The following is a 26,770-nucleotide window of genomic DNA, read 5'->3' on the forward strand; positions in this document are numbered from 1 at the left end:
TTCTCAGAGCAATAAGGTACATAAAGATAAACTGTTTAACACGGGTGGTAGGCGAACAAGGGGACACAGGTGGAAACTTAGTACCCAAATGAGCCACTGGGATGTTAGAAAGAACTTTTTCAGTGTCAGAGTAGTTAATAGATGGAATGCATTAGGCAGTGATGTGGTGGAGGCTAACTCCATACACAGTTTCAAATGCAGATATGATAGAGCCCAATAGGCTCAGAAATCTGTACACCAGTTGATTGACAGTTGAGAGGGGGACCAAAGAGCCAGAGCTCAACCCCCGCAAGCGGATGCTGCCGCCAAGGAAGCTGTCCGCTCTTGTCCCATCTCTCGTAAAGGCATTCCGTATTCCGACTTTTACCCGGTTATCCATTCCTCAGTCCTTACCCGTTGGCAGGCTTCTTGGTTGTCTGTTACTGGTAACAAGCTACGTACTCTTAAATGTTGTGTTTCCTCGTGGCCGTCCTCCTTCCACCGTAACCGGAGGTGGGAAACAGCTCTGGCGAGGTTGCGTATTGGCCATACTTGCTTAACCCATGGTCACTTGATGGAGCGCCGCCCTGCTCCTTATTGTCCTAGTTGCATTGTCCCTCTTACGGTCGTGCATGTCCTTCTTGAATGTCCTGACTTCCAGGACGAGCGTGTGCCTTGCTTTCCGACCGCCCCTCGCGGTCACCTGTCCCTCGATAGAATTCTTGGTGACTCGGATACTTTTGATATCGTTCGCCTTATGCGTTTTTGTTCTCGTATTGGCATCCTTGGTGATATTTAGCGCCCTCTGATTATTTTGCGTATTTGATGGTGCTACATAGCCTTCCCGGTTTGGTGCCTTCTTTTGATAATTACTTACTTACTTACAAGAAACTTGACCAAGGATGATTGCTTTTGCCTGCGCTTTAAAATGTTTCTAAAGCGAGATAGCATTGTCATTCAACAGGTTTATAACGCTGTCAGTTTTGCCAGTGATATTTTTTGCCAGATATTTTTGCCAGTGATACTACACATGCACAGGTTGTGCATGTGTAATATATAAAGGCAATGAAATGATCATGTCTAGTACACAGAGATTGAACAACTGGGCAAGCACGACAGACTGAGCTATTGGGTATTTATCTAGTCACCGAGTACCTTAAGGTCAATGGTGGTGGAGTGATATTCTGTGTCTAAAAGTGCTCTACAGTCCATAAATAACCCATCACAATGTATGTCTGAAGTAGCCTGTAATATTAAATGGAATGTAATGTTTGCCAATGATAATAACTATTGTATAAAATTTGTGTGGATCCCATCCCATGTTGGAGTTGGAAAACATGACGTTGTAGATCGATTGACCAATGAGGCTTGCAGGAAAGAAAACATTGATTATGACTGAACTATCTAATGCAATTATTAGAAACATACAAATTAAAGAAATTAATTCAGATTAGAAGAATTAAGAAATGCCCAGAGACCTGAAAGCTGCAGTATTAAAAGCTATGACAACTTTTGAAATAATAGGTATTTTGTATGGTCAGCACAGTAACCGGACCAGGCAATGTGATGTAGTCATTACGCGAATTCGCCTTGGCTATAGACACATCTGGCAGGTTAGTGAGGCTGAGCCACTACCAGAATATTCAGATTGTAAACTCTGTGATAAACCTTTATTGCATTCACTAGAACACTATATTGTTGAATGTGAAACCGTAAATTTTTTTAGACATCCTTGCCTATTGTACCACCAACTGTGTAAGTATTTCATTGAATCTGGTGTACTGGACGACATCCTAACAATTTATCCAAAAATTTGCTTGTCCATTTTAAAGAATGAAAAACAATTTAATATTATTTTTAAGCTGCATCTCTTATGAACCCATCCCTGCCCTTGTGTCGCAGTACACAATAGAAAGTTGATTTTACATATTCATACATTAAAACATTGATTGTAACCATGATACATACAGTATGTGCTTCAGCCTACAGTTTAGACCTATTGTTTTGTACGTGACCCTCTGTCCTGCGTGACAGTGAATACCAACATTATCCTCACTTTAATAAGACTTAATTGAAATCCTCAGATTAGGCAAAATTGTAATTAAATTTTGTCAATAAAGATGTGGCTAATAATAATAAGTCGGTAATATGTAGACGCCACCGAGGAAGGCGTCTAGCCGAGTCAGTGGCATGTGGGAGGTTGTCTGATGCTGACCTGTATCATGAGTTAAGTCAAAAGTGCCTGTTTAGTTCAGTTTAAATAGCTACTTGCCTGGCAAGACCATTATTTGCATACCCATCTATTCATGTAAGATTGAATCAAGTGATAAGTGCTCATAGGAGCACTTATATGTGCTATAATATAATATACCTCATTATATGTTTGTTATAATAATTCTGGTGATTCCTAGCTACCTGTGTTTCATTTAATTGTTTGTATTTTCCTTTGTTACCCTTACTTAAAGTATATTGCTTTGCTTGTTAAGCGGTTGTCTCATTTTTACCCTAGACGATTGTAGTTGGCAAGGCCGCATTTATATCTATTTAACAACTGCAAAAGCAGAGGAACCATACCCAGAAGTCAGGGGTCATAACACATCCCATATCAAATGTGCAAATGACACTAAGATCTGTGTTCTTCTGTGTTTGTCATAATTTAAGTGATCCCTGATGGACTGATAACTTTTCCAGAGGATGCGCGTAGTTGTTAAAGAAATACAGGGTTAGATCATGTGTGTGTGCCGAGATATCTGGTATAACGGGAACCAGATATCGACTATGTCTGTCTTAGCCGATATCTGGTAAATCGGCTAAGAAAGTGGAAAAGAGAGTTAAACTTAGAATGTAGTCTTGTGGTGAAGATAAAAAATAACCCACACGGAACAGGAACTTTATTGTAGCTAATTATGCTAATAAAAGCTTCTTGAAACATAACCAGATTATAAATTCAGACTCGTAACTGCTCAATAATTAGTACACCAAGAATCACACTTCTTTTAAGGTTTTAACATAACCATAAAAATACCATACGAGAAAATAGCCTTTATAAAAATTTAGTCTGAGAAATCTTGATGGGAAGACAATCTGGACTTGGTTATGATGAAGTGTGAGCTGCATCAATAATGGCTTCAATGCGGAGGCACGGATCATGGTTGGAAGAGTCGCCGGTGACCAGCCTGCACACAGTTGCCTTGAGGCAGTCCTTGTCACAGCTCCAGTCATCTGGTATCTCTGCCCAAGTATTGTGTGTATTCCTGGAAGTTTTCATTTGATTTATAACAAAGACTTTAAATAAATAATTGAAAGTATAATAACATGGTTAGCATTATTGTGATTTCGCTTGCATGTGAAGGTGCTGATGCCAATTCAACGCATTCGGGTCACAACTTAGAGGTCCCGGGTTTGATATCCTCGGCAGGACAGAGATGCTTGGACACGGTTTCTTTTATTTGATGCCTCTCTACCTAGCAGTAAATTTGTATCCATGAGTCTATCAAAATCTTTGGACCCCCGACACCTGTCAGCCAAGCCGCTGCCAGACCCCCCCCTCGCCTCTCAACTCAAGATCTAACTAGAAAACACAGCTTTTGTTTTAAATTTTTCGTGACCCTAAGGTTTTTCGTGATATTCGCTCGGCTACGCATCAATCATGACAAGGAAATTACCAGCACATGGAGTAAGTGGTAAAGTACTGGAATAGATTAAACATTTGTTAAAGCAATTGTGAAGGTGCTGATGCCAATTCAACGCATTCGGGTCACAACTTCAGAGGTCCCGGGTTTGATATCCTCGGCAGGACAAAGATGCTTGGACACGGTATCTTTCACTTGATGCCTCTCCACCTAGCAGTAAATTTGAAAATATTCGATTTTCTGGGTGTTGAGGAAAGACGGCGTACCGCAGTACCGAGATGTAACATACTGGCAGATGAGGAGCCTGCTGGAAGGTAGATATTTCCTGCAGCTAATTCTTCCTGTAATATGAGTCTGCTGCCTAACAGATGGCGGTAGTGGCCATTTAAATAACGTGTTAAGAGTAACCCAGCGATTTTTGGCATACATTTTGACTTCAAGAACCGATGTTTGAGAGTAGACGAACGTGCTTTTGATGGTCATTAAAGGGTAGATTGAAAATTCTCCAGCGTTTGCCGTCTTCCTATTATGGTCTAACGTGAGAATTTTGGAAAGTTCCTGGACGTGTCGGGAGCTGGAATGTATCGCTGGCCGAGGCTGGAGTTGGCAGTCTCCGGTGGAGGGTATTGCCTCAGACACCGACCCGGCCGGTGACCTTTGCTCAGAAAAAGTCATTATTTTCTGTCCAAATATTAAGAAATGATTCTAATTGAGATAAAATGAGAAGTATTTCGGGTAAGATAGAGGCAGTACAGCACATCACACAAGATTCACTATAATTTACTATAATACAAATGATAAATATGAAAATATATTATATCTTACCATTCATATTTTTGGAAAAGTGTTTCATCAGTAGCTAAGTCTAGCACAAGCTGGTCAAGGCTCGCTGGAGTCAGGGAAGTAACACCATAGGAGTCTTGAGCTGAGTATCTGTCAAGAGAGTTTCACAAACACATAAGTATCACTCGGTGTCGAAAATATAACTTGTAATGCCTTACACTGACTGGGGATACAACAAAACAGTTCAACACACGATACAGTTAACGGGGATACACGGTACACTGACACACTGATTCTACACACGGGACACACGGTACACTAACTGGGGATACAACAAAACAGTTCAACACACGGTACAGTTAACGGGGCAGTGAACTGACAACATATCACACCCACGCATGCTAAGAGCTCTAACAGGGAGGGAGGAATATAGAGTAGGCTACTCTATCCCTTTGAGATGTATTATATTGTTTCAATAAACGTACTTGAACTTGAAGAGCTATAACAAACCTCAGTTGGAAATCTGGAGCACCGCCCTCCTCATTAGCCTCCGTCATGTTCATGCTGTACGTCTCCACGTCCACAACGCTCTGGAACATCACGCCAACATTTGGATCATGTGTTATTATTTTAATAATTTGTTGGAAAAATCCATTGTTGTTGTTCTTTCTGAGTAATTCAGGCATGATATTTTTCCTGCCAGCCGACTAAATCAAAATATGTTACTACAGTAGTGACAAAATGGGTTAGTCCAGTGTGTGAGAAAATTTTGTTTCATCTGCGCTCATAATGCCCCTGGAGGGAGCACTTCTCTCACCTCTGGGTTACCACTGTGCGCAATTCTTAAAATATTCGATTTTAAGTTTCTTCCCTGCAAATTAAAGTATAATATATATATATATATATATATATATATATATATATATATATATATATATATATATATATATGTCGTACCTAGTAGCCAGAACTCACTTCTCAGCCTACTATTCAAGGCCCGATTTGCCTAATAAGCCAAGTTTTCCTGAATTAATATGTTTACTATAATTTTTTTCTTCTGAAATGATAAAGCAACCCTTTTCTCTATGTATGAGTTCAATTTTTTTTATTGGAGTTAAAATTAGCGTAGATATATGACAGAACCTAACCAACCCTACCTAACCTAACCTAACCTATATTTACAGGTAAGGTTAGGTTAGGTAGCCAAAAAAAGCTAGGTTAGGTTAGGTTAGGTAGGTTAGGTAGACGAAAAAACATTAATTCATGAAAACTTGGCTTATTAGGCAAATCGGGCCTTGAATAGTAGGCTGAGAAGTGCGTTCTGGCTATTAGGTACGACATATATATATATATATATATATATATATATATATATATATATATATATATATATATATATATATATATATATATATGACCGAAAAAGTAAGATTAATAATTCTAACACGAATTTTCTCGATCTTTCTTACGTTTCTTTTCACTGTTGATGGTAATTCAAAGATCAATTCTCCAAAATTCATTTTTATTTCTAGTCTGACGCGACACTTGAATTTACCTACTTAAAATTATCTGTTAGATTAAGGACCTGCCCGAAACGCTGCGTGTACTAGTGGCTTTACAAGATTGTAAATACCATGCTATGTATTCTCACAAACCCAATGTACCTTCTTGTATATAAATAAATAAATAAATAAATAAATAAAAACTCACAACTGATGACGTCTGAGCACTTCCGGAATATATAATATATATTCAATATGCACAATATGCTAATATATAATAATATTAACTTATATTTGAGAAAATTCCTATTTTGAATGAACAGCATTTTATAATTGATGAATGCGTCTTTGGGGTCGACTGCTGGTTGGAGTGGACCTGGTCTGAGGACACGTTGCTCTGCTGTACCTCTTTGACCACTTTCAAGACGTGTGAGAGAAGACTCGTTGGGGACACATTTTTTTTAATTCAATGTTTATCCAAAAGAATGTGTGTGTACAAAGAACATAATAGTAATGTACAATTGTAGGGACAGGAGTTACACAATCTATGAAGCCACTCTTACGCAAAACGTTTCGGGCAAAAACATAAAATAAATAGACAACAAATTTAACTAAAGGTGTGAGGGGATAAAGCACTTAATACTAAAGGAGAAGTAAGTTAACAAAATGAGAACGTTTATGGAAAATAACAAATGAATGAAAAAAAAGGTGATACTTAAGGATGACAGGCATAGACTATTACAATATGGAGTCAATAGTTCTAGCAACAGTACAGTAGTTTATTTACATTATTAATAATAGAATGGAAATACAAGGTGTAGTTTAGAAGAACAACTGGACTCTTTCACATAACGTTTTCTCTGGAACGTAACAGAACATAGAGTAATATAGTAATTTAAGGTTATTGGGTCAACACTAAACATTAACCAGGAACATAAAGGGTATGAGTAAAAACATTAACAAAGAAATGCAAGAAATTAGATGACAATAAATGTAGAAAGTACATAATACTTACAGTACATAATACATACATAATAGTACATAATACGATACGATAGATAGTACATAATACGTCGACCAGGCCAGGAGGCCTGGTCGACGACCGGGCCGCGGGGACACTAAGCCCCGGAAGCACCTCAAGGTAAGGTACTTAGAAAATACAAAATTATGATAAGAGTATCACAAACTAACTTATTACAAGGGAAAATGTGAGTGAAATTAGTTACATGGTATTGATTATAAGATAATAATTACGTGATATTAAGTAAGTATTTCTTAGTCTCTCTTTTAAACTGGTTGGGAGATGTTCAGCTTTTAATTACATTTGGGAGGTCATTAAAAAATTTGGGACTCATGATTTGGATTGCACTTCTGCTGTGGTTGAGTCTCACTCTAGGGATATCAAAGAGGTATTTGTTTCTTGTGTGGTGAGTGTTAGTTCTATTACAGCCTTCTAGGAAACGCTTAAGGTCAGGATTGACATTGCAATTCAGAGTTTTGTAGATATGATTGTTGTTGCTGTTTTAGATTCAGATACTCGGAACAATAAGTTGCAAGTAGCACGGGCTATGGTGAGCCCGTAGTGGACTTATAGATATGGAATTACGTCAGAGCTAACTCCATATCTGCACATACATACTCTCAAGTGTTCTTTATAGATGTGGAGAACACTTGAGAGTATGTGTGTGCAGAGACTTGATATTTAACATCTTCAAGGATTTCAGTTCAGTTCAACAAAATACTTAACTGTACGCCTCTATTCAGCAAAATAGAGGCGTACAGTTAAGGACTGGCGCCCAGTCAAGCCTTCCCCGGCCAGGATACGAACCCAGGCCAAATCGCTCGCGATGGGCGGGGCAAGTGTCTGACCACTGCGCCACGGGGACTGCTATAGTATTCACAAAATATACACAAAATATAGTATTCACAGAGTATTCATATAGTATTCTAAGCTAAATATCTCAGAAATCCTTAATTATTATATAATAAGTTTAAAGATCAACACAGATGAAAGATCAGTTTTCTCTACTCAAAATAGACAGAGGCTATATAATAAATGGTGACGAAACTAAACTGACTTGTGGTGAGGCGGCGTCTGTACGTACCCAAGTGGCGTCGTTGTGACCGGCGTCCACCATGAAGACCTTGTACGACGGGTTACTACTACCGCCCGTGGCTCCTGCAAACAATGTTATTTGCCACCATATTGATTATAGTATATAAAGGCAGAGTAAGTCATTGCAGTTGACGCTTGCAGTAAACAATAAATAGCTGGTATTAGCTAGCAAAACAATACATAATACTACACGTTCCATCTGTGGGATCTCATTTTGACAAAATTATTTCCACGTCTTTCCCTGATGAGCGGGCGAGGGAGGGGAGGGGAGGGGGGAAGAATTTTGGAGAGTTTTTAGTGAAGATAATGAAGAGGTACAGGAAAAGGAAAAGTTGTTGAAATGTGGAATGAAGTGTGAGATGGTAGGAGGCGGGCTGTCCTACTTGTTGGTACGGTGTGTGGCAGTTAAACTAAGCTTGCTCTCTTTTGCCAGAAAGTTGGGAGTGTTTGTTAAGGTTTCTCACATATATTTCAACATGTATAGATGTTCATAGATGAATGGTGTGTAGCATTCATTTATACACATTCTAATGTTTGTGTACATGTTTTGCTATTCTGTTTGCAGGGTCATCTTCTGTTTTTTGTCTTTGGGGTTTTGTGATCCGCGTTTCCTCTTGGGATTATGTATTGAGGGAGGTTGGCTGTTTCGAGGGCCAGTTGGTGGCCACAGTTGGGCCACCAACTGTGGGAATGGGGCGTCTTTTCTTGGAGTAACCTTCCTAGTAATGGGTCTTTTAACATTTTGATCGTGTTCCACACCCTGGTGGCTTGCTGTTGTAGTCTGATTTTCAGTGGTTGTATGTTCAGGGATTCACGGGAGCTCTGGCCCCTGGCCCCTGGATTGTCTGATCATAATAGTGGACAGTGTTTTGCACCTTCTTAACGTCTTGCTTTGCACTGCCTGTAGATTGTGCATATTAGTTTTCTTTAGGGTATGTAGGCATATGCTTGAGGATATTCTAGATGCGTCTATTGTAGAGCCTTGTGCAAAATATTCGGAATTTTCACAGTTTGTCTAAAGCTGCGTTTGCTCTGTTTATCATCTATTTATGTGAATTTTTATTCCTGTTCTATTAATCTTAAGTTTCAGTATTCTGCCTACATTCGTTTGTTGGATTGGCCTGTTGTCACGAATAATGGGCTCGATTTATTTTAACAGTATGTGTATTATATTGATTTTTTGTTTGTTGGAACTTATTTTCCAATGCTTCTCAAAGCTGTTTATAAATTCTGTTACTGCCTTGTATGTGACTGTCCTGTATGGCAGGTAAATTGAGTAACGTCATCCGCATATGTGATGTATCCTCCATGTTGGGGGAGCGTGTAAGTCTTTGTGTTGAAAAGAGTGCGGGATAGACAGGGCTTTGCTATAACTTTTCCTTTACTTGGGAATCTCCATATCTTTACTCCCATAAAAAAAAACCTAAGTCGGCGAAAGATTGGTAAATTTACTGACTCATTTATTCTGTCTTAAAAATATATTGTTCTGGATAAATTTAGAACTGAAATTGAGATCATTATAATTGTTGTGTACCTGCGGGAGTGACGAATGCTGCAATTGCCGGGCGGGTGTCGTCATCTGGGTCATAATATACCTGCAACATATCGTTGTGCGTGTGTCCAAGGAACATTGCTCGAATTGTTGACTCGTACCTGTCAATATTGCTTTACATTTATGTTTCAAATTATAGTATGCACAGTATGTCTCATATTATAGTATGCACAGTATGTTTCATATTATAGTATGCACAGTATGTTTCATATTATAGTATGCACAGTATGTTTCATATTATAGTATGCACAGTATGTTTCATATTATAGTATGCACAGTATGTTTCATATTATAGTATGCACAGTATGTCTCATATTATAGTATGCACAGTATGTTTCATATTATAGTATGCACAGTATGTTTCATATTATAGTATGCACAGTATGTTTCATATTATAGTATGCACAGTATGTTTCATATTATAGTATGCACAGTATGTTTCATATTATAGTATGCACAGTATGTTTCATATTATAGTATGCACAGTATGTTTTAAATTATAGTATGCACAGTATGTTTCATATTATAGTATGCACAGTATGTCTCATATTATAGTATGCACAGTATGTTTCATATTATAGTATGCACAGTATGTCTCATATTATAGTATGCACAGTATGTTTCATATTATAGTATGCACAGTATGTTTCATATTATAGTATGCACAGTATGTTTTAAATTATAGTATGCACAGTATGTTTCATATTATAGTATGCACAGTATGTCTCATATTATAGTATGCACAGTATGTTTCATATTATAGTATGCACAGTATGTCTCATATTATAGTATGCACAGTATGTTTCATATTATAGTATGCACAGTATGTTTCATATTATAGTATGCACAGTATGTTTCATATTATAGTATGCACAGTATGTTTTAAATTATAGTATGCACAGTATGTTTCATATTATAGTATGCACAGTATGTCTCATATTATAGTATGCACAGTATGTTTCATATTATAGTATGCACAGTATGTTTCATATTATAGTATGCACAGTATGTTTCATATTATAGTATGCACAGTATGTTTTAAATTATAGTATGCACAGTATGTTTCATATTATAGTATGCACAGTATGTTTCATATTATAGTATGCACAGTATGTTTTAAATTATAGTATGCACAGTATGTTTCAAATAGCAAGATAGAAGAAAGCGAACTACTCGAATACTCTTGACTGTATCAATGTCACCAGAAGACACAGAAGACATAACAAAGGGGACAGTCAGACCTTTTGTTACATCTGAATAAGATGTATTAAGTTCAACAGTGTTGTTCATCTTCACGTATAAAATGTGCAGAAATCCAACTCTTGTTTTCTAGAACAATTGCTACAAATTATCAGTAAAGAGAAAGAACTTTTTAAATGAGAATATAGGAACAATTTAATATTGTATTTTGGTTTAAATATACAAGTTTCATGTATAAATCTGTTTGCCAGTTAGCATTATAGTATCCTATTGTTTGTTATTTAATTGAAAAGTGTCTAGGTAATTAATGTATTTTTCTGTTTTTAATGAAATAAACTTTTAGAGTGTGAGACGCAAGAGGCGAGGACAGCTGAGCATCTCCTCCCGATGAGATCACACACTTGAAAATAGTTTAGAGCATGTTAATGTGCGAGTACTTACAAAAGTCTGCAGTCATTATTTTGCTTTTAGCAAGATTTGGCATTTTTTTAAGAAATTGCAAAACAACAATTAAATATCTGCCTTTATAATACTTTATAGAAACTACAACTAATTTATTCCCTCTCTCCTCAAATTAAATTCCTAGATGTGTCATTGTTCAGAATATATATCTAATAAACTCACCTAGTTGAGCTTACGGGGGTTGAGTGTTGGCTCTATGGTCGCGCCTCTCAGTTGGCAATCAATTGGTGTACAGTCTATTGGGCTCTTACATATCTACATTTGAAACTATGGAGTCAGCCTCCACCACATCACTGGCTAATGCATTCCATTTGTTAACTACCCTGACACTAAAAAAGTTATTTTAAATGTCTCTGTGGCTTATTTGGGTACCAAGTTTCCACCTGTGTCCCCATGTTCGTGTTCCACCCATGCTAAATAGTTTGTCTTTGTCTACCCTGTCTCTCAGAATTTTGTAGGTGGTAATCATGTCTCCCGTAACTGTTCTGTCTTCCAGGGACGTGAGGTTTAGTTCCCGTAGCCTAAGTAATATGAAATTTCCATGATGATAATGTATTTAAAAATCACAAGTAATACAGCAGAGGAAGGCTATACAGCACAGAAGTGAGCATTACTGAAGTAATAAGACTACAGTACCTGTAGTGTTTAATTACCTGACAATAATTTGATTGAAGACGTGACTCCATGTATGATCGCAGTCACTATTCCCAGGTGGGATGTGACCAAGGAGATGAACCACCTCCCCAGACGCTTCTGCTGCAGCCAGGGTCTCCAGGAGCCACTGGAGCTCCTGCACCGGGTCTTCGTTGTCCAGCAGCAGCCACCTGAGGAGCAGAGTTGTCACCAGTGTCGGCCTCACGCTCTATACATATTGTCCCAGGCCGTGATGTTCGCTCCTTGTACACCTCTTACTCTCTGTACCAAGCTCTCACTCGAAACGGATTATACACACGCACACACACACACACACACACACACACACACACACACACACACACACACACACACACACACACACACACACACACTATGGAAGCCCTGTTTAGAAATAGTTTTTTATTTGTATTAAGCTTACAAAACTAACCAATTTAATGTATTGCAGAAGTTCATATTGATGGATACAACACGAAGACCAGGCAGCGGGGAGTAGGAGAAGAATCCTCCTCGTCGTACGTCAGCCAAGACCTCCTCTGGCAGCCAGTGTGCCCACATGTCGGCCACACCGTCGTACAACCAACTCATGCTCCAACCATCACTGTACGCTGCTGGTATTACGAAGCTGCCAGTGTACGCAAGGTAATACTCGATAAAACAATCTTTCTGTACTTGTAGCAAAAATCACACTGTTTAATAATATATAAATTAATAACATTAGTTTAGATGGAACAAATGCAATGATTCCGAAGACTAGCAATGACATTGGATTTTATTCATCTCTTATACCTTTTTATAAACCAGGACAATTCAATATGACGTCCACGTTCATTATGACAATATCATGTTCAATATTACAATATCATGTTCAATATGACAATTCAATATGGCGTCCTACAATTCAATATGATATTCCTGCCACGTCCATGGGTACTTAACTAAGTAATGTTTGGTAACAATTGTTGTGAAAAAAATGTTCGTGTTAGGTCATAATCACAGAAAAATGCAATAGGAATTCGTTTCTAAAGTTTCATATATCCACAGTGCTCATTCACTCTTAAATATTTAAAGAGACTTTAAACTCAAGTCTTCTTCCTCACCTGTTAACAGGTGCTGACGCATGGTTGCCAAGAGCACTGATGACAGGTGTGTCGGGAAAATATTGCTTGAGAATGTTGTTGGTGGTATTTATGGCAGCCAAGTTACTGGCATGGTCCTGGGCCCACACATCATGGGCTGGGAGGTCGCCAGTTACATATCTAAATGATGGATGTTGTGTTAGTAAGTTGAACACAAGGAATATGGGTTAACGGTAAGCAAGCTGGGGGTCAAGTTACTTAAAAATTCATAAAAATAACATTTAATGATTTTGAGATTTCATCCAGTTGAGGAATAGGCTTCAGTAGCCAGAGTAACATTGGATAATCAGTGTGAACTAATGAAATACCACCGGCCCAAGATGGCAACTTTGAAGCCTTCGTACATGGTTACATGACATGGTTTATATGGTTCTGGTAAGCTAGGTGTATAGGTTATTTCGAAGTCGTAATATTGTTCCCGCAATGATTTCAGCAGCAATATCTTGAATCTAGCCAGTTGTTATATAACTTGTTAATGGCAGTGAATGGAAGAAGCCTCACTAAACCAGATATATAGGTTATTGAAGGTATTTAAGTGTCCTGTCCACAAGTAGCAGAATATTAAAATAAAAAATGTGAAGAGATGCCGCTACCACTGAAGACCGGTATAATTTTTGTAATAAGGTCTTACTAGTTGAGTGTCTCACTCTGCTAGCCAGAGAGAGAGACAGTAGGGTGCACTCTTTGCAGTTTATAAACAGTATGTGATATTCCTATGCTGCAACAGGGATGTGTACATACCGAAAACTGTACCCCATTTCTCGGTGTATATACACTGAAAGTATGCTTTAGTCCTGAACATAGTTCTAAGTATTCCTACTGATATTTCCGTAAGCAATTGTGGTGTAGGCAATTCTGAGTAGCTGGTTACCGTTTACAAAAATGTGAGCAAGTTTGAAAGGCAGGATCTATATTTAACAACCCCATGTTGTGTAGTATATACAAGATTGTTCACTGAAAGATGAATGATTCCCTCCCTTAGGATTCTCTCCGTGAGGTTGCAGATGTGTGATGTCAAGCTGATCTGACGGTAGTTTTCTGCTGAGCTCTTTCTGCCTTTTTTGGAAAGTGACATTTGTATATTTCCAATCTAGAGGGACTACCCCTTGGTCCAGAGATTTTGTGAAAAGTAATTTCAGCGGTAGGCATAGTTCTTCTGCCAGTTCCTTGAAGACTTTGGATTGAATGTCCTCCACAGCTGGGGCTTTTGAGTCTTAGTTTGTCAATGCCCTTCCTAATTACTTCGCATGTTATGGGTATATCCCTAAATTCATTATTCTCCCCTCCTTCAGATGAATGTGTGTGTGTACTCACCTATTTGTGCTTGCGGGGGTTGAGCTTTGGCTCTTTGGTCCCGCCTCTCAACTGTCAATCAACTGGTGTACAGATTCCTGAGCCTACTGGGCTCCATCATATCTACATTTAAAACTGTGTATGGAGTCAGCCTCCACCACATCACTGCCTAATGCATTCCATCCGTTAACTACTCTTGACACTGAAAAAGTTCCTTCTAACGTCTCTGTGGCTCATGTGGGTACTCAGTTTCCACCTGTGTCCCCTTGTTCGCGTCCCACCAGTGTTGAATAGTTTATCCTTGTTTACCCGGTCGATTCCTCTGAGGATTTTGTAGGTTGTGATCATGTCTCCCTTCACTCTTCTGTCTTCCAGTGTCGTAAGGTGCATTTCCCGTAGCCTTTTCTCGTAACTCATGCCTCTTAGTTCTGGGACTAGTCTAGTGGCATACCTTTGGACTTTTTCCAGCTTCGTCTTGTGCTTGACAAGGTACGGGCTCCATGCTGGGGCCGCATACTCCAGGATTGGTCTTACATATGTGGTGTACAAGATTCTGAATGATTCCTTACACAGGTTCCTGAACGCTGTTCTGATGTTAGCCAGCCTCGCATATGCCGCAGACGTTATTCTTTTTATGTGGGCTTCAGGAGACAGGTTTGGTGTGATATCAACTCCTAGATCTTTCTCTCTGTTCGTTTCATTAAGTACTTCATCTCCTATTCTGTATCCTGTGTTTGGCCTCCTATTTCCACTGCCTAGTTTCATTACTTTGCATTTACTCGGGTTGAACTTCAACAGCCATTTGTTGGACCATTCACTCAGTCTGTCTAGGTCATCTTGTAGCCTCCTACTATCGTCCTCAGTTTCAATCCTCCTCATAATTTTTGCATCATCGGCAAACATTGAGAGAAACGATTCTATACCCTCTGGAAGATCATTTACATATATCAGAAACAGTATAGGTCCAAGGACTGACCCCTGCGGTACTCCACTCGTAACGTCTCGCCAATCTGAGACCTCACCCCTCACACTGACTCGTTGTCTCCTGTTACTTAGGTACTCCTGTATCCAACGGAGTACCTTCCCTTTCACTCCAGCCTGCATCTCCATTTTTTTCACTAGCCTCTTGTGTGGCACTGTATCAAAGGCTTTCTGACAATCCAAAAATATGCAGTCTGCCCACCCTTCTCTTTCTTGCCTTATTTTTGTTTTTGTTGTGTGTGTGTGTGTGTGTGTGTGTGTGTGTGTGTGTGTGTGTGTGTGTGTGTGTGTGTGTGTGTGTGTGTGTGTGTGTGTGTGTGTGTGTGTGTGTGTGCACTCACCTAGTTGTACTCACTTAGTTGTGCTTGCGGGGGGTTGAGCTTTGGCTCTTTGGTCCCGCCTCTCAGTTGTCAATCAAGTGTTGTACTTTACTTCTAGCCTACTGGGTTCAATCATATCTACATTTCAATCTATAAGCATGCTATAAAGTGAATGCTGTTTTTGCACATGCATATGTCTGTTGTGCATTTCTGGATCTGTATTCACCTAGTTGTGTTTGCGGTGGTTGAGCTCTGCTCTTTTGGCCCACCTCTCAACTGTCAATCAATCAACTGTTACTAACTACTAATTTTTTTTTCACACACACACGCACCCTGGAAGCAGCCCGTAACAGCTAGCTGTCTAATTCCAAGGTACCTATTTACTGCTAGGTAACAGAGACATAAGTGTGAAAGAAACTATGTCCATTTTTGTTTCTCGCCGGCGCCGGGAATCGAACTCGGGGCACAGGATTACGTGTCCAGCGTGTTGTCCACACAACCACCGGTTCCCCAGATGTGTGTGCGCGCGCGCGCGTGTGTGTACTCACCTAGTTGTGCTTGCGGGGGTTGAGCTTTGGCTCTTTGGTCCCGCCTCTCAACCGTCAATCAACTGGTGTACAGATTCCTGAGCCTACTGGGCTCTATCATATCTACATTTGAAACTGTGTATGGAGTCAGCCTCCACCACATCACTTCCTAATGCATTCCATTTGTTAACTACTCTGACACTGAAACGTTCTTTCTAATGTGACGCATTTGGGTACTCAGTTTCCACCTGTCTACTTGTTCGTGTTCCACCCGTGCTAAATAGTTTGTCTTTGTCCATCCTGTCAATTCCTCGCAAAATTGTTTATGTGGTTATCATGCCTCCCCTAAGTCTTCAGTCTTCCAGTGACATGAGGTTTAATTCTCGTAGCCTTTCCTCGTAACTCATACCTCTCAGTTCTGTGACTTGTCTGGTGGCATACCTCTGAATCTCCTCTAACTTTGTCTTGTATTTAACAAGGTATGGACTCCAGGCTGGAGCTGCATACTCCGGGATTGGTCTGACATAAGTGGTATACAAAGTCCTGAACGATTCTTTACAAAAGTTTCTAAAGGCAGTTCTTAAGTTGGTCAATCTAGCATATACCACAGATGATATCCTTCTGATGTGGGCTCCTGGGGACAGGTTCGTGTATGTTTGTACGTACCTCGCTCCTCAGTGTGTATGCTGTAAGTGGATACGTTATCTCGGGACAATGTGTAGGGTTAAATAATTCTTGCTGGTTGGTCAAGCAAGCACTTGTGAGGCCCTAATAACTCTCCTGAAGTTGATAGGCTTAAAACCCATTACCAAATCTCTGGTAAGTAAAAGTAATTTGATAAAGAGCTTCTATAAAATTACAAAACCAGAATTCAAAGATTTGTTTTAGCAGTCATACAGATGAAGTAATGAAAGTGATCGGCAGCAGTGTTAGCTCCTCGTAGGGAAGGACTTACGAGTGGGGACCAGTATGACAAAAAGTCTTAAAATAGCAGAATTCTTGTAAACAAATTATACTACTAACGATAGATTAAATAAATATAAATCTACAGCTTAACACAACAAGTAGATCTGAGGCACAGTGTGCAGTTGCTACCTAAAGCAAGAGACCCCACTGGCTCATAAATCAATGTCAACCCAGAATGACATTCAGAAGGTTGATTCTAAAAACAATTCAAAACATGTCCACATGTTACTTGGTACGGTACAGGACCGCTATTTAACGCTCTAGATAAACTACCAAACGACCGCCACCAGGTGGCAGCACCAACACACTAAACCTATATAGCTTCATTTTTATAAATACATTGAGTGAAGCTGCCAACCAGAACTCTGAGTTGATGCTATAAAATGAATTCTGTTTTTGTACCTGCACATAAGTTTGTTGTGCGTTTCTGGATCTGGACCAACCGTTCTACCCTGATGGGTCTAACTTATGACGGGGAAATCGTCTCGATAGGGAGGAGACTTATATGGCTGGAGGTCTGTTCAGAACTAACTTTCAGGTTTAATAGTCAAAAGGCTTAGAATTCTAAGCTATCTTGGCATGGCTATCCAGTTCATCCAGGTATATTCAGTCTGATTTTACAAGGCGTCCAAATTAACTCTTGGCTTCACTAATGCCCCATGCCTCTGTTCACGTAACAAGCGGGAGTCAGGCAACTGTTGTGGGTTGCTTTCTGGAGAGGGTCAGTAGTTGACCCAGGGGGGGGGGGACTGCGGTAAGCCTAACAAGACTCCTGTTCCTGACTATGGGAACCGATCCGTTAATTATAGCTATAACCATAACATTTGTAAACAGTTAAATTGTTACACAAGATCTGGGTTGGTGAGAGCAGCTTGAGCAATCATGTCTTCCAGCGTGCGTAGCGGAATATCACAGTTGGCCAGTGTGCCCCAGTGTCCGGCCGCAGCCTCGCCTGGACCAGGGTCGCCAAACGCGTGCCGACAACACAGTGGATGGTCACAGTATGCAGCGCTGCCTTCATCATACAGGAGGTCGACGTGGGTGTCAGTCAGATGCAGGATCCTCAGTACATTAGGAGTGGGCTGAAAAGGGCAGACAAGGACATGAATTTAGTATATTGGAATGAATTTGATGGTACGGCCACGTATGACCCAATAGGCTTTCTGCAGTTTCCTTGATTCTTGTATGATATTTGATGTGGTTGAATTTGCAGGTTTTCATGTCAATCACTTTTTAATTACTTTCTCTTTCAAACTACAAGCTTATTCAACTAACAATACTGTATATCAATATTTTTACAACCGGTTACAAGAAAATCAATTACAGGCATATGTCATATCTGGATAAATAGCTATAAAGCATAACCAATCGTGTAGCAACATTTCATCAGTCAAAAGGTGACTCGGAATATCATTTAAGAGGAAGTAACAATTAAGGGATAAAATATATGTACAGTATGTGAAGCAGGATGTTATGATTCACTAACAGTTATGACCTAGTTATATATAGCTAGTTCCTAACACAGGAGCAAAAAAAAAAAAAGAATGTTTCAGAACTCGCTCCTTACACTTGGTGAGGCTACAGCACTGACCTGCTCAGGTTCTGGGTGATATGGCTCAGGCTTCCCTCCAGGTATCTCTATAGTCCAGGGCTCAAGCTCTGTGTTCTTGCAGTGGCCACCAAGCAGCCAGCCACATACGGTGTCGTAGTTGTACTCAGTATTGTTGAGCACGTAGAGCACTTCTGCCTGCACGTGCATGAAAACTCTTAATTATAATGGGGTTATTGTATTGGGATTTGCACTTTGTACCAAAGGCTGAGTAGTGTGATATTAAAAATAATAATTATAATATTTAAAATTGTAATAATTGCTCAACATTTATTTTTTCTCTTTGTTACAAACTAAATTCATAAATCTCATCTTCCTAACATATGACAGCTGACAGCTATTCAGCTTGTGCTCAAAATATCCCTCCGTTATCATTTCTAATCACCACTTTTCCCTAGTTCTTATAAATTATCAAATTTGAACAGCAGTACATACTTACATATTACCTACAATATTTCCACATGAACAAATCCACATGGGCCAGTTGAGGGTTCGAACCTACGTCCGGGATGATCCCAGGCGTGGATTTGTTCACTCGATATATCACGCTATTGTGATTTCTGTGTGTATCTCCACATGTTTTAAAAACCTCGTTAAATTTTACAATTTTTTGTAAGTTTCTAAATCGCTAAACAATCTTTACGGATACCTCGATTTTTAAGCTATAAGAAGTGCCCCTAAATGCTATGCATGATATTGGATTTTGTACAATGTACCATTTACATTGTACCTGCAGCCTATTTTTAGAGGATGTTCACTTTAACATTTTGTATTTAAGAAAACACATAATTAATGATTGTCTGTTATTACATTAGCTGGATATTAGTGTTATTCTTCTGGCGGGAGTGAAGAGTGTGCACATGACCCGGCTGGTGCTGCCCGAAGCTACCAGTGGACACAACTAAGTATTAACTTGAATATAATTTTTTTTTAGAGTACCTAACATTAACAGGCTCATGACAAAATACTCAACAAAACTGAGCATTTCTTTCGATGCTGGACGTTGATTAATGTGATCTGAGTGATTCTGTAAAGGACTCTGCACCATCTGATTTTTCTCAGCTGTGGCAGAGGCAGATCAATAATAAATGGTAATCTGGTAAGTCACACTAATAGAGGACAAGGGATAATAGCAAGATACAGAAGATCTGTCAGGCGCATGATTTTCTGTAGGTTACGCATGATAAAATATTGGAACCATAATTTCACGAGATTGAACTATACATTTCAGTCCAGATTCTCTCGTTTTGAGTTGTAGTTAAAAAGTTTCATCCAGTGTAAATATGAAATTTTTAATCTATAAATGACTACAGGGTGAGTGAAATCTAACTGTTTCGTCCAATAATTTTTATCTGGCACGATTTTGATATTAGAGCTCTTATAACCAAATGGTTTAGTAAGTCAAGGGTAAGAAGGTAGGGGATGGGAATGGGTATATTGTGCTAGTGTTACTGTTGTGTGAACGAGGTGTTCAGTCGGTTCCATAGTGTCTCGTGGCCAGGACGCGTGTGACTGCTCGTGTATTGGCTGAGATAACTCTTGCTGTGGGTAATTTAATGTTTTATGATGGGTGGGGGGGGGGTGAAGGACATTTTCAAGTGTACTTCCTTCAGAGGTTTTGGGCCTGCCTGAGTATCTTGTTTGTGAGCGGGTATCTCATTAAATTAAATGTCAATACGCAGTGCCAAGGGTTTTATTATGCGTAAAAGGAGCTACTGTGAAGGTTGATTTGTAAAGAATCGATACGGTTTATTCATTGAGTCCAGTGTGGAGGAGGCTGACATCATACTCTGAACAGGTTAATTTGTGGAATTACTTTCCCTGTGGGCCTGACCTTGACCCGCCCCGCCTGGAGGGTCCTAGCTGTGTGGTATGTTTGTAAGTTATGAGGCCGCCCTAGAGTAGAGCATCGTGGTAGGTTTGTAATAAACCTGTCCTCTTACAAATTACGTCTGAATTTGGCCGTTTGTCCGTATGGCTGAAAACTGACGTAATTTGAAAATGAAAACAATGAAAAATTAATTTCGGATTTTTTTTTTCCAAAACAGGAAGTTAAGGGTCCTCTGGTAGGTTAGGTGGGCAGGAAATTCTCATAAAGTTTCAAAACGTCATGAAAAACGTTAATTGAAAGTTTCCTCTCCTAACCTAACAGACTAAGCTGGAGGACCCAAACAGAAAACGGGACAGCACATCACTTTCGTGAGCCGATTTCATTTCAAATTACGTCAGTTTTTGGCCGTAGCGCGAATACGAGCGAAAACCGAAATTATTTTGAAAGGACGTGTTGCCTAATTATCGCCCCACCACTCGTAGCATACACGTCCGTAATGTGTTCCCTCATTATGCCTGCCTTACCCCCTTACCTCCCTTGCCCCGTTAAGAGTGCATCTGTCACAGCCTAAACTTACCCCACACAACTTGACCATGCTAGAGCAAACATCACTTGGAAACATGTTGAAGTTAATGCATTCAGTAATGGCCAGATTTTCGAGCTCTTCTACAGTTCCTCCTTCAGCCATCAAAGTGTCCAAAGCTGCAGCAGCTGATTTGCATTCTAAACAAGTCATATCCCTGCGTGAAGAGAAGGATAAAGCAATACCATATTGCTTCGGAAAAGTCAAATTATGATAATGATATTTGTTAACAATTTAAGAATTAGTTTTTTTGTACAATATTTCTCCACAGGAGAAAATGGGAATGTCTGTGAAGCTTGAGATGCAAGGCGGAACTTGGCTATTGTTATGTAGGGTGCTGATTATTAAATAATTCATTGTCATCATTTAGCATTGCTCCAGTTATTTTCTTAAGCAAAAGAGAAAATTAAAAAAAAATTTAAGCTGTAAATCTTACTTGAATTCTTGAAAGGGGTGGAAGGCGGCGTGTGTGAGGAAGTGTACAGGTGGCAGCGGCGGGTCCCCGTCGACACGGTGGTCGCTACACCCAGTACCCGCCACGGCGGAGGCCGCCACCATCATGCCACACGCACCTGCGCACACGTAGAATAAACGGTAAAAATACCATAATGAGAAACATTATGAAAAGATGAAGAAAAAAAAGAAAGAAACATTAAAAAAAACAAAGCAAAGGGACGTCCTAAATGGAAGGTAACCTGACAAGAAAAATGTTGAGCGCAATAGCTCTAGGTTACATTTTAGAGCCAACCACTTGTTGTAATTTACATCTATGATATAATTGCAAAATCACAAACTACGTAATTGGATTTTCAGATAACAAGACGTATGGTAAAGTGGGAAACGAAAGCGATATTGAGGTTTTACACAACAATCTACATGAACTCTGCAAATGGTCAGTAAGACTGGAACATGCTCTTCAGTATTGAGGAAATGCAAGACTTTTCATGTAGGGCATATCACGAACATGCTGCACGTTAAAAAGGAAATGACCTCACAGTACACGAGGGGTACCCTTAGGACACTCTACCCTTAGGATTCTTTCCACTGTCCACCCTTAGGATTCTTTCCATAAGTTTGCATTTATCCGAGATCAAACTAATCGGACGGTAGTTTTCTGCCGAGATTTTTCTGCTTTTTTTTTTAATATGTGTAATTTTGCCTATTTCCAGTCTAGCGGAACCATCACATGGTCCAGAGATTTTCTCTGGATTAGCGTATGCTTGCTGGTTGGTCAATAAACTGTTGTTGCCCCTAATAATCCTCCAGACGTAGAGAAGGGTAAGCCCAAAATCACCATCATTCAAACCGTCAGTCAGTTCTGGAGTTTGGTAGTTGTCTGGTCATTGTGGACGACGTAATGAATTTGTTGGAACTGTTGGGCCTCGTTTTAGGAGTTTAGTTTAGTTCAATTATTATGCACCCCATACCCATCTTATGGGCGGCAGTGGAAAGGGTTACAGAGGCACAAAATGGGCTCAGGGACTGAACCCCACAATTCATTTAGCTAAGCAAGTTGAGCTCGATGAGCTCAATTTGCTCATGAGCTCTCGATGAGCTAGTTACAAAATTCAGTATAAGTCGTCACATCAACAATGGGCTCGAGATCGAACAACAAGTACAGTTTCTAATTTAATTAAGCAACTGACATATGTGGAGAGCTAGTGTCACAATTGATATGTTTGTCCTGCACACCGCCCCCCATCCAGTGGGCAGCGGTGGATAGGTTACAGTCACTTAGTTACTACCTACAGTTAGCAAACTGGGGATATTTGGCTAAGATTTCTGGTAGCAGATCATTTTGAACGAAATATTTACACATCTCATGAACATTGGTTATAGAATTGTCTCTGAATTCACGTATCTTTTCGCACTCCATCACATAGTGACGGAGGGTGTGCGAATAATTTTGTTGACACAGTTTACATTTGGTCAGGTCTACATCAGCAGATAATGAGAATTCCCAGAGATACTTGTAACCGAGTCTAAGCCGAGCAGTAGTAACATCTAGAAGTCTGCTGATTTTATTGGATGATCCATAGATGTGTACTCACCTAGTTGTGCTTGCAGGGGTTGAGCTTTGGCTTTTGGTCCCGCCTCTCAACTGCCTCTCAACTGGTGTACAGGTTCCTGAGCATACTGGGCTCTATCATATCTACATTTGAAACTGTATATGGAGTCAAATGTAGTGATCTCACTGATGTTAACAACTACAGACCTATATCAATTCTGCCAAACTTGTCAAAAATATTTGAAAAACTATTCTACAAGCAGCTTTACTCTTATATAGCCAAACACAATATATTTAGTTCTTGCCAATATGGCTTCAGACTCAAAAAAAGCACTAACGATGCACTTATTAGTATGATTAATTTGATACATGCAGCTCTCGATAAAAATGATTCCCTGTTGGGTTATTTGTAGACCTGCGTAAGGCTTTTGACACTATCAACCACCAAAACCTTCTTCTTAAATTACATCATTATGGAGTCAGAGGTCACTCCCTGCAATACCTTAAGTCTTACCTTACTGACAGGCTCCAGTATGTTTCTGTGAATAATTCAATTTCTCCCACCCTACCCATCAACATTGGTGTTCCTCAGGGCAGCATACTTGGCCCTCTCCTCTCTCTCATCTACATTAATGACCTTCCAAATGCCTCCCAACACCTCAAACCAATTCTATTTGCTGACGAAACGACCTTCATTTACTCCGGTCCTGACCCCCTTGCTCTAAATGTCACAGTGAATACTGAGCTAAATAAAGTCCATCTCTGGGTAACTGCCAACAAACTCACCCTCAACATTGACAAAACTTTCTATATTTTGTTTGGCAATAAATCCTCAAATCAAATAAATCTCGGGATAAACAATACCCACTTTTGTAACAAAGTAGATGGCAAATTCCTTGGCGTTCTCATTGACCACAAGCTGAATTTCCAGGGACACATTTTAAATATATCAAAAAAGTTTAAAAAACTGTTGGCATACTTTCTAAGATCAGATACCGCACCGCACCACTGCGCAGACAGCGGTGCGGTGACGTGTGACATCATACTAGTTTGCTTGTTTTCTGTTGGAGAGTTCTATCCACTAGTTCGGCTTTTGGTAGCAATTTTAACCAGAATAGGGGTTTGTTTTGGAATGCTTACCTTTCTGGATGCTTGACCCGGTCGATAGCAGACATAGAATGCTTCCAACCACACGGGGGTTTCTATAGGCCATTGCTCCCCTTGCCTCTCTGAGGGGGCCAGGTTCTGGCCGTGATCCCCGGTAGGCCCTAGAACTCCATACACATGACTGATACCAAAGTCTGACATTAGCATATCAGCCTGGTAAAGCTCCGAGGAGCCGACGGGGCTCCCCCCAGAAAAGATCTTAGTCTGGACTAAGCCCTCTCATACCAGGCAAGGTCGAGGGCCACAGGATTAAAAACACTATAAACCAGACATGACAAGGTTGATATAGATACCTTTAATTAAAGTACTGAACTAATTAAAATTAATTAATCTAGATCACTTCTTTGAAAGGTTCAGTTTAACACAATGAGCAAGAGCTTCAAGCTCACCAAGCCACAATATAGGACAGACAACAAGATATGCTTTTTCATTCATAGAGTAATAAACCCATGGAATCTCCTCTTTGTCAAAACAGTATTTCAGTTGAAAATCCAACAGACAATAGGTCGTGTTGAAGCCACTAGAGATTGTGATCCTCGGGTAAATATTGATTATTTATGGTAATAAACAGACAAACATAATGGTCCTCTTGACAACTGCAATTGTCCTTACTCCCTTGCCTCAACACTATTTTTTGCTCAAAGGAAGAATATTTGTTATACCACAAAAGTATAAGATTTATAAGATTTTTATAAATCCATTAAGATTTATAATACAAAAAATTGTAGAAAGTTGCACTCATTACTCACCTAAAATAGCTGTAACAAAGTAATACATTTTTCAATCAGTGTATATCGTCCTGTTAATCAGACTTGTCCACAGTAAGTCATGGGAGATGCTTACTATGTACAACACTACCACTGGTACTATTGTATTTGCTGACATGTAATTAAGTACCTGCTAAGGCTCTACAAGCATTACATGTGGGAAATGACACCTGCTACCAGCTGGTTAGTTCCCACACAAACAATACTTCTTATCTTTATATAACTGAAATATTGCCATTATAAACCTGCTTACAATTACAATACACATTTTCATTAGGCATTAAACTCAGTAATTAGGTACATTTTGTCCGAATATTAAAGAAATTATTTGTTAATAGCCATAAAAGCAATAGAAAACAATTATAAACACAGTACTATATTTTAAGGCATTAGGGAAAGATAAAGGCAATGTGTGTTTTGATTGACCTTCAGCCAAAAGGGTCCATCAGACAAGAGTAGAAACTTACACTATTGCAAGGGATTGCTGAAAACATTAATTTTTTTTTTTCTTGTGCATCATAAACCATAATACTGTAAATAGCAGTATCTTATCGTGTACAGTGCTCAAGCACTAGGCTATCTATTTAATACTGTTGCTTAGGTCAGTTTTTTATGTTTTTTTGAGCAATTTAGTAAGTTCTGCTGATTCTTGAGTGTTCAAATTTTGCAACTGGTTTACTATGATTGTAGGGTTTTGAGGCTTAATATGGAGGGGTTTTCTATGCTTGGATGGTTTACTGTTTGAATGGGTTAATGTGCTTGGAAAAAAAAATGCACAACTCTCAAAACAACATTTGTTTGGCGCAGTGCAGTGGTTAATAGCGTGGAAGATTTATTATGTTTTGAAGGTTGTCTGTTGAACAAAGAGTAGGTTGAAGATTGTACCATTGCAGGCGATGAGTCACAATAACGTGGCTGAAGTATGTTGACCAGACCACACACTAGAAGGTGAAGGGACGACGACATTTCGGTCCATCCTGGACCATTCTCAAGTCACAATCGACTTGAGAATGGTCCAGGATGGACCGAAACGTCGTCGTCCTTTCACCTTCTAGTGTGTGGTTTAGTCAACATTGTACCATTGAAAAAGAAGATAAGTCAGGTAATTGACAATGACCAAAAAATGGGTGGCATTTTAAATACAGTACTGTAATTACTTTCTGTATTTATTGCAAGTCAACAAATCAATACTGGTGGTGAGCAGAACAAACTGACTAGTTTGGGGCTTATCAGAAATGAAGCTATTAAACAAATATAACAATTTAAGCCCAACAAGTCCTGCAGCAAAGTATTTCCCAGGGTTCTTAAAGAATGTAGAGCTTATTTCAGCACATGTCTTATATATTTAATATATTAGAGTTGAGCAGAATACCAAAATCATGTAGAAGAGAAAAATCACACATGCTAAACTAATATCCAATTACTGTAGTTTAACATTAACTGTAAGAAAATTGCTTTAATCCATAATTGCAAAAGCCAGTCATTTAAGTCTAGAAAAACAGATTCACAATAATATAAGGGATTCACACAATTTTACAAAGGGCTCTCATGCATAACATTTAATCTTATTTTCTTCCAGTATATTGCAAGCAATTGAGAGCTAGTGGAAATAATTGTAACATTCTATATCTTGACTTTAGCAGAGCCCTTGATATTGTGCCTCACAAGAATGACTAGAAAGTTGAAAGAAGATGAATGT

General features: G+C 39.3%; 1 protein-coding gene across 1 annotated transcript; it reads right to left on the reverse strand.

Annotated features, from left to right (window-relative positions):
* Nucleotides 1-2,855: 2,855 nt before the first annotated feature.
* Nucleotides 2,856-25,210, reverse strand: LOC123764939 (sphingomyelin phosphodiesterase). The gene is made up of 13 exons (XM_045753163.2): nucleotides 25,054-25,210; nucleotides 21,566-21,701; nucleotides 21,124-21,286; nucleotides 18,698-18,853; nucleotides 17,953-18,188; nucleotides 12,981-13,139; nucleotides 12,311-12,505; nucleotides 11,880-12,050; nucleotides 9,547-9,665; nucleotides 8,002-8,075; nucleotides 4,905-4,984; nucleotides 4,437-4,544; nucleotides 2,856-3,233 (listed from the first exon to the last, which is right to left on the reverse strand). The coding sequence occupies exons 1-13, from the start codon at nucleotides 25,079-25,081 to the stop codon at nucleotides 3,074-3,076; spliced, it is 1,785 nt and encodes a 594-aa protein (XP_045609119.1). The 5' UTR covers nucleotides 25,082-25,210; the 3' UTR covers nucleotides 2,856-3,073.
* Between the last annotated feature and the right edge of the window lie 1,560 nt (nucleotides 25,211-26,770).

This window comes from Procambarus clarkii, chromosome 29 (genome assembly GCF_040958095.1).
Source record: "Procambarus clarkii isolate CNS0578487 chromosome 29, FALCON_Pclarkii_2.0, whole genome shotgun sequence".
In the NCBI taxonomy this organism is placed as follows: Eukaryota; Metazoa; Arthropoda; class Malacostraca; order Decapoda; family Cambaridae; genus Procambarus; species Procambarus clarkii.

Bases quoted from the DNA above. Each gene is read 5' to 3' on its own strand.
- LOC123764939 (XM_045753163.2), bottom strand. From the start codon at position 25,081: ATGTATTACTTTGTTACAGCTATTTTAG. The intron at 12,051-12,310 runs GTTAGTTTTGTA...TCTGCTCCTCAG, and splicing joins TTCTGCAATACATTAAATTG to GTGGCTGCTGCTGGACAACG. The intron at 4,985-8,001 runs GTACGTACAGAC...GTGATGTTCCAG, and splicing joins GTCACAACGACGCCACTTGG to AGCGTTGTGGACGTGGAGAC.